A 9,220-nucleotide genomic window follows, 5' to 3' on the forward strand; every position below is an offset into this window, starting at 1 on the left:
CCCACTCCGGTATTCTTCCCTGGAGAATCCAGGGGACAGAGGAGCCTGGTGGGCTACAGTCCATACGGTTGCAAAGTCAGACATGACTGAGCAACTAAGCACAGCACAGAAGAGTAAGGCAGAATTCACTCTTGGCCTGCCTTTGAATTGGGACATTGACTCTCCTTCCTTCAAACTCAAACCCAGACTAGAACTTATACAATCAGGTCTCCCAGTTCTTAGGCCTTCAGATTTGGACTACAACTACACCTTGGGCTCTTCTGAGTCTGCAGCTCACCAGCTGCAGATCTGGGAAATTGTTTCTCTGGAAAACACATCCTAAAACACTTCCTAACAATCCACCCCAAAAGGAATTTAGGAAGAGCTCAGCTAAGAGATTGTCTCTGCTGCATTTGAAGCCTGGAGTGATGGGCTTGAGAATCAGTTTCAAGGTGGCTTCTTCACTCCATGTCTGGTATCTCACTTTCCAGTTTTTCCCTGTGACCTTGGTTTTTCCAGCATGATCTCAGGGTAATCACACACCTTACATGGCACCTGGTATTCTAAGGAAGCAAAAGCTCCAAAGAGGAAATGAAAGCTGTCAGGCCCATTACAGGCTGTTGGAATTAGCAGTCACTTTTACTGTACTCTTATCAATCAAAGCAGCCACACTCTTTTCCAGAAAAAGAGAAATAAACTCCACCTCTTGATAATGGAGTGGCAAGGTTATACTGTGGAGAATATAGGATGAGAGATATTTTGCAGCCATATTTGGAAAATGTAATCACTGCAGGGATGATGGGCCATGGAAAAGGGTTGGTTGCAATGTAAGCTGTTCCAATAACTATGCTAAAGAACAGAAGCTGGTGGTCAGAATGAAGAGCTTGAAGTTGACAATTTTCAAAGCAGATGCAAGTACTGGAAATGACAAAGGTCTACCACTTACCATGGAAATGAGGTGGCTGAGAAGGAATGGAGGAAAAGTTCACTGGAGATGAGGTGGTCAAGCAACCAAAAAATCAGAGGGTGGTGAATAGGTTAAAAATGATAATTCAAACAGGCCATTCCTTGAAGAAAGTTTCTCTAACACAGATGCATCTTGGTCAATCTCTACCCTCACCTTTCTCTATAGCTTTTTCCCTGACAGCTGTGTTTTAACCCTCTCACCTTATCCACAGAAAAACAGTGTAATCGAAAAAAGAAGAAAGCATGTACTTGAACACCAAATTAGTTGACAGAACTGTTCAATTTAGCTAGTAATAGAAAAATTCATCTGCACATCAATATTCCAACTCTCGATGCATGAGTCATTTTTTTCAAGATCAAAAGTATGCAGAAAAATTTCCTGCTTGATGTTTAGATCAATGCCATGTATTATTTATGATGAAATCTTTTTAAATGACTTACCAATCTCCCTGAAGTGTAGGCATAAAGATACACAGCTTCCTTAAACTTAATATCCTTTCTAATTATCTGGGATAGAAAGGAGGAAATAGTTTGTGGTGGAGATAGCCTTCTACAACCAAAATCAATTAATAGGTGGCATAGCACATAACTGGTAAATTGTACTGTACACTGCAAACACAGAATGTTTCAAAGACTATAAGAAGATCAATATCCTTCCCTAAACATTCTCAAAGTATGAAGGACATAATTGTTAAAAAGGTTCTTTATTTTAAATAATAAGAAATTCTAAGTAGGCAAATTCAGAATATTCATCCAAACCTTTATTGAGTGAATATTACATTGTCAATGAAACAAAAGTGAAGATGAGCCCTGGCTATGAAGCCAGGGATGCTCTCTCTTGTCTGCTTTTACTTCTTACTTCATCACATTACCTTCCCCCATCCCATGTTAACACGTCTCTTTGATCCTTAAAAGCTGTACTTTCATTTATTCAATTAACACTAGAATTAAAAAAAAAAAAAAAAGCATAGTCAAGTCGAACAGAAAGCCGTAACATCATGATATAAAAAAAGGATAAACAAAAGCAACCATACTCCAATAAAAATTAATTTAAAAAACGTGTAAGTACTGCTACAGTGTTATAATACAAACCCTGTAGAAACAAAGAAAAAACCATTTTGACTGGTAAAAGGGATGATATTCCCACAAAGTTGAAATGTAATTTTAACTGGTTGAATTTAAAGAATAAAATAAACAGACAAAGTCAGCATGTTTGAGAAATGCTAAGAATTCGAGTATGGCTAGAACACAGGATGAACAGAATCACAGAGGATAATATACATGATGGAAACAAATTGTGCTGTATTCTGTAGGTATTAAAGGGTGATTACCGATTTCTGAGCTAGGAAAGTTAAGTGGTACACAAGTGATACAGCTAGATGCATAGTTTAGGTAAAAAACTTAACAGTGGACTCCGGGAAGATCCAAAAGCAGGAGATCCAAAATACAGGTACTATTAGTTAAGAAGTTCCTATAATAATCCAAGTAAGAAATAAAGTTGGTCAAAACCCCCAAATAAAATTTAACAGTTAACTGAGTTAGGTTGGAACACTCTGAACTGAATATACAAGTCAAGAGTATCTTAGATACTTGTAAATATAGTAGTTTAAAGAAATACAACTAGTTTAAATTATTCCTGCTGCCGCTGCTAAGTTGCTTCAGTTGTGTCTGAATCTGTGCGACCCCATAGATGGTAGCCACCAGGCTCCCCAGTCCCTGGGATTCTCCAGGCAAGAACACTGGAATGAGTTGCCATTTCCTTCTTCAATGCATGAAAGTGAAAAGTGAAAGTGTAGTCGCTCAGTCGTGTCAGACTTATAGCGACCCCATGCACTGGAGCCCACCAGGCTCCTCTGTCCATGGGATTTTCCAGGCAAGAGTACTGGAGTGGGGTGCCATTGCCTTCTCTGAAATTATTCCTGAGTAAACTATAAATAGAAAATAACTATAATGTACACTTTATAATGACTTAAAAGGGCTACTTACATTTAGAGTATGTATTTTAAATATTATCAAAATGGAACTTAATATATCAACTTTATTAATTATACGTACATAATTTATACAAAAATGTTAAGGATTTTCCCCCCCATGGTTATAAGGATACCTCTGATTAACTTTTTTATAATTAGCTAACACACATTCATATGCAAATAATCACCATCCACTTAGAAAAACAATTAAAATACTATCTGCTGTGTAGTCAACTATTTATTGAGCACGACCTATTTTTCAGCACCAAAACACGTTTATTACCTTACAGAAATCAACAAAACCATCCTTCGTCTCTTTCTTAGTTACCTCCCTAAGGTCATTACCATGTGCACGTGCTCAGTGGCGTCCAGCTGTTTGCAACTCCATGGGCTGTAGCCTCTCAGGCTACTCTGTCCAAGGAATTTTTTAGGCAAGAATACTGGAGTGGGTTGCCATTTCTTACTTCAGGGGACCTTTCCAACCCAGGGATCAACCTGCATCTCCTGCATTGGCAGGCAGATTCTTTATCATTGCACCACTTGCAAAGCCATGGTCATCACCACCTATCTATAATTTCTTTTAATAAAATACATGTAAGTGGGAAGGTATAATAATAAGTATTATTCTATTCTGGAATTTTAAAATGAGACATGCACACGTTTAAAGGTTATACATTTTAAATAGATATAAACTGTTAATTCCTAAAAAATATTTAAAAAATTAACCTCATTTTAATTTTTGGTTTATAAAAATAACTTTAATTGCAGGGTGTCAATTCAAATAACTGTGTATTATGATGGTCAGCTACATATAAGATATATATTCTTTCAAGTTTAAAGTACCTCTCCTAAGAACTAGGCTAATGGTTGATTCCTTATTTTAGTTCAACTGGAATAAAACCTAACAAGAGTATTTTCTGGTAAAATACAAAAAATATTAGTCGCTTAGTCATGTCCGACTCTTTGTGACCCCACGGACTGCAGACCTCCAGGCTCCTCTGTTCATGGGATTCTCCAGGCAAGAATACTGGAGTGGGTTGCTATTCCCTTCTCCAGGGGATCTTCCCAACCCAGGGATCAAACCTGGCTCTCCTGCATTGCAGGTGGATTCTTTACTGCTCAAGGCATCAGAGAAGCTGTATAATACAAAAAATTATAGCCCAAAGGTCAAGCAACACAGAATTTAATACACATTGAGAAGAACCTAACAGGTAATAGTAGAAAATTCTAGCCAGCATCTACTTTTGTGTAAGATTATCATACAGAAAACTTGTTCTATTAAAAGTATCTTCTATAAAGGGAAGAAACTAAAAAGAAACAACTATGTAAGAGATCTAGTTCAGTGCCCTCCTTCTACAAATTAAGAGACTGGGACTCAATCTTAAGTTAACTTGTCCAAGACACATCTCAATGGTAGAATCAGGACTGATTCTGGAACCTGACTTCTATTCTGGGCTCTTGCTTACCATGTCTGTGTTCTCTCATTTTATGACTGAATCATATTACTTATTCACTAAGTTTTTACTTTAAATTTGGAAAATTAACAAGCAATGAAATGTCATCTACCCAACAATTCTCGAGTTGTTTTAAAAAAATGAGCATAATAAGAATAGGATGCAGTTCATAACATTAGAGCACTTGCTTGGCTTAAGGTTAAGAACTTTACACAGGAAAAAGTTCACTTTACACAGAATTTGGTTTGGCTAACAGAAACCTTACATGAAAGTCACAAACTTGGAAACCTCTTAATCTATATCATAGTAACTTCATATGTCATGAAATGGTTTTCTATAATCTTGACATTTTCTTCAGATAGCCAGTTTTCCTGTTTTAGCTGCCTTATAAGAGCTTCCAAAGACTTCAATCTCCCTAGAGTTTGTTGTTCCTGTAACTCAAGGAGAGTTATCTTTGAATGTAGTTTAGACACTTTCTGCCAAAGATGTTCCTTATTTACATCTTGTCTGCAGTAAGAATGCTCAATCTGTAAAACTTCTGTCTCATAGTCTACATCCTTATATGAGTCTTCGATGTCTATATCTTCTTCCATTTCCACTGTTTCTTTGGGGGCAGGTATAAAAGAATTAATCGCAGGTTTGGAATTTTCTGTAGGTACAAAAATGGCAATAACGGATTCTTTATCTGTGTTTAATTCTTCAACTGTTTGAGTAACTGTGCTGAGTATGAATGGATTTTCCTGTGCTGACTTAATTTCCACAGAATTATTTGTAAAGTGTGGGTTAGCAAGATGATTAGTAGTTATTTCAATCACTTCTTGGGTTTCTAAAGGCTGCTGAATGCCCTCTGAACTTGCAGTTGTCAAAGTAATAGTTGTAGAACTTAGATTCTCAAATGATGTGTGAAAACCACCTATACCCATGTCTTGGTTAACTGATGTTTCCAATATAGATTCTGGTTTTCTGGTACCTTGTTTAACTAGACTAAGAGTTAATATGTTATTTTGCACACTTTCTGCTTTTGGATCTGGTGGTTTTACCAAGGCAGATGATTCAAGTAATTCTGCATGTTCAGGGAGGAGATCTGTATTAACTGGATGCTTCTTTGGCTCATTTGATGCAAAAGATTCTTCTGACTTGGCTTTTAGGCATACTTCTTTCTCACTTTTCAATTTTTTCTTCTGAGATTTTTTTTTGGAAGGATCTTTCTCCTATAAAATAACATTTTCAAATTCTAAAAAAGATGTCCTTACTAGGCTTTATCCTCTTATTAGTTAGTGCTATTTCCATACAACTTTGAGTAGTATACTGACCAAACAAATTTATTCAGTTAAAAAATGTTTTCAGTATGTTAACAGCTCAAAATGTATGTGAAAGCATCTTTTAAAAAAATTATGCATAATCAATATATAAAGAAAAATCTCAGATCATTCACAAGACTAGTAAAAAAATCTTAGATCATTAATTTACATTAAAAACTTAACCTGATAATTTATGTATGTGTTATCTTTGGCTCCTCTTAAGCTATGCTTCAGAATGGTTTATTTAAAAATTATCACTTTCAGTAAAAGTACACATGAGTTTTCCTTTCTTAAGTATGTGTTTTCCCAACAGTTATTTTTCACTCTCCTCCCCCTTCCTGACTACCTGCCACCCTGCAATCTGCCACCATACTCAGCATTAGCCCCTTCTCCCCTACTCCCTGCCTCCAATACCTGATTGTCTTCAGGCAAAGCAAATATTGTTGGAATTGCAGTTTGTTTCAAATAGCGAATACCCCATCTGATGTCAAGAGAGTCAGGAGTAAAATGGTCACTACACAGGAACTGGTATTTACTTGGAACCCATGAATCTCGTTTCATATTCTTTAACCATTTTTCAAGTCTTTCTTTGTCATGTAGAGGAAACCTGAAATTAAAAAAAGGAAAACTTTGCTATATTTTAACAATAATGCCAGACTCCAGGCCTGTATATACAGGTAACCCAAGGGCCACAAAGACAACTGTTCCTACCATACAACAGCATCTTCATGACAACAACTGCCATATCACCTCTGCAGCAAAGAAAGCTAAGGTATGAGGTGTGCAGCCAAAGCTTTTGTCTGAGAAGTATAACTCAGGGTCCTTCAAGTAAAATATTTATGTTACTACAAAGGATAAAATCTATTTATATTTTCTATGGATTATGTTTCTTTTTCATTCTGTTGTATAGTCTGTAGAACTAGTAAAGAGTTTTGTTAACTAAAAAGTTCTATTCAAATATTCTTCATAGTAATATAACAAATCAAACCATTTCCTGTCTATAAGAAGCATTAAACCTAAGGCTTTTATATTAATATTTTTAAAATAAGGAGATGTTAATTCAAAAAATGGTTTAGCTAACATAAAAGGAATACTATATCTTATAAAACTACTAATATTCCATTCTCTTTACTGGAATCAGCCTCAATTCCAACCATCTATAATGTAGTCCAACATTTCTAGTCTTCTTTAGCTAGTGGTTTGGGAACTCTAAAATTCAAGTATTCAAGTTCTGAAAGAGAACTAAACATGTTAAGAGGGCAGACTCATATTTTATAATAGGAAACACATCGAAAAGACAAAGAAAGGCAAGAGCGTTCTTTATATATGTTGTTCCTGTACCAAATAGCCTGGATATTCAGAGTTGGCTCTAACACACTACATGTTTTAGGGTAAAATTTGGACTTGCTGCAGAATTTGACAGAAAACTTTATTCTACCAGTGTAAACAGGTTTGTATTAAACAACAGTGATTTATACTTCTTTTGAAGATTTTATAGGAACACAGTCCAAGACACATATTATATAATAATCTCCTATTTTTAAAAAGGAGTAACATAAAAGGTTCTCATACAAGAAGCAGCTGTTATACATTTCTCTCAATCACAACCATTTATGCTTTGTAGTAATAAGATCTTATAAAAAAATAAATATTGATAACGTAGTAAGATGCTAGATGAAAAGAATCTGGGTGCTTTGTAGGAAATAATTTTTAACCCTGATATCGTTCCACAGAAAAATCATATTATCTGCTTTTGGAAGTTTTTTTTACCATTAATACAATATTCATACACAGTTTGAAAAGTTTTTAACCTTACATATATCAGTAACTTATATTATAAATATGATAAACGTAATGAGAAAAGGCATTTAGTGGCAAAAAGAATTTTACTTTCAGAGGACTTAGAATAATCACTGGTATAAACTGAGCACTATATTCATTGAATTTCCTAATTAATATAAATTTATTTTGCAGCACGTGACAGTGTTAGCAAGAAAATTCTTCAAGTTGGATGCTATTAGGGGACTGAACACATGAAATTTTAAAAAGTCAATAAAAAGTTCCATTTCCAGTAAATTCATATTTTGAGGAATAAAAATCTATAATTGACTTTCTCTGGCCTTATTATTTTTCTCTCCTTAAAAATAGTAACTATGCAGTCTACAAGACTAAAGAAGTCCTAGTCTGAGGTTATGAGCCCCCCAAACCCAAGGCCAAATAAATATGGGAAATATGGTATTAAGTTCAACGTGATTCTTTGCTACAAACCTCCTCAGAGCCAGTGACATTCATATACCAGAGTATGTTTATCCCCGTAAAATATCTCTGCAACCTGTGGAAGGGCTTCAAGGAAGATAACTGTAGAAATATGGCACATAGTGCAAATCATTTGGAGTTATCAGTTTTTTGTTTTTTTCCATTAGGTAAGATAATGGAAAGCAGCTGAGTCATTACTGAACAATGAGCTTTAGGTCTAAAGTCAAAAAAGCTTCACAAAATAGCTAGTGAAACTTCAAATTAACTTAAAGACACTCACATTAGAGCTAAATTATTTAGAATTCCACGGACAGACGAGCCTGGTGGGCTACAGTCCACGGGTCACAAAGAGTTGGACACGACTGAGCAACAAACACTTTCACATAAGAAATAAAGGAAATTATAGAATAGTCTAAACATGTTGATTTCTCACAAACAGGAAGCATTTTATGAATGCCAAGTGCTATTTTATGTTTTTAGACGTTACGTGTGAATTCTGTACTATTAACGTGTCCACTTTACAGATGGAAGGTCTTGGGTAGCAGGGTTAAATAATTTACAGGTCGTTCAGCTACAAAGTGATGGAGCCAGGATTTGAACCTAAATCTGGCTTTGGAGCCGGGTATCTTACTAATAAGTAGTACACAATACTTCTTTCCTATTGTTCCAAGTAAAAATGAGTACTTTTGGGGTTCCTCAAAAAAATATTTCGTGGCTATAGTTATTTGGAATACATACAGTAATTTGGAATAAAGTGGAATATTCCCTACTTTTCCAGAGTTCGCTTTCTGCCACTTCACTTTTAGGAAAGTTTGGTCTAACAGGTATTAGGGCCCAAACAAATTTTTCGCTTTTACAAAATAAAAGCAATTGCTTCCTCGCTTAGAAAAGGCTTCCTAGGAACGCTCTACGTTGGGAGAGCGGGGAAAACCTGGTAGCCCTTACTTACCTGCTCCCTGTACCAATGAAGAATTATCTAGAGCCCTGAGCAGGTGACAGATTATAATTCCGCCTCTGCCACAAAACTTTCAAGGTATGTTACCTTATCTTTTCTGAAAAGCCTGTTTTCTCAGGAGAAAATGGAATAACATCTACGCGACCTAACTCACAGGAGGTGTAAGATAAACTTGGAGGGCACCTTCCCATTCGGCACGTTTGATGCACCTGAAGTGATTCAGTTCAGTTCAGTCGCTCAGTCGTGTCCGACTCTTTGCGACCCCATGAATTGCAGCACGCCAGGCCTCCCTGTCCATTACCAACTCCCGGAGTTCACTCAAACTCACGTCCATTA

General features: G+C 36.0%; 1 protein-coding gene across 2 annotated transcripts in view; it reads right to left on the reverse strand.

Moving 5' to 3' along the window:
* Positions 1-1,684: 1,684 nt before the first annotated feature.
* The window catches only part of THAP5 (THAP domain containing 5), an 8,181-nt gene continuing 645 nt past the window's right edge, over positions 1,685-9,220 (reverse strand). The window contains exons 2-4 of one of the 2 annotated variants that reach the window (XR_824431.1): positions 6,088-6,280; positions 4,002-5,583; positions 1,685-1,886 (exon numbers count right to left, since the gene is read on the reverse strand). Coding sequence is in view for 1 of the 2 variants with exons in the window: in XM_010831173.1 (XP_010829475.1) it covers positions 4,669-5,583; positions 6,088-6,280 (1,108 nt within the window). In the remaining variant the exon portion in view is untranslated. Of the gene's footprint in view, positions 5,584-6,087; positions 6,281-9,220 lie in introns of both variants that reach the window. The other variant, XM_010831173.1, reaches the window with a different exon arrangement.

Source organism: Bison bison, unplaced genomic scaffold, assembly GCF_000754665.1.
Source record: "Bison bison bison isolate TAMUID 2011002044 unplaced genomic scaffold, Bison_UMD1.0 scf7180017864525, whole genome shotgun sequence".
NCBI classification, from domain to species: Eukaryota; Metazoa; Chordata; class Mammalia; order Artiodactyla; family Bovidae; genus Bison; species Bison bison.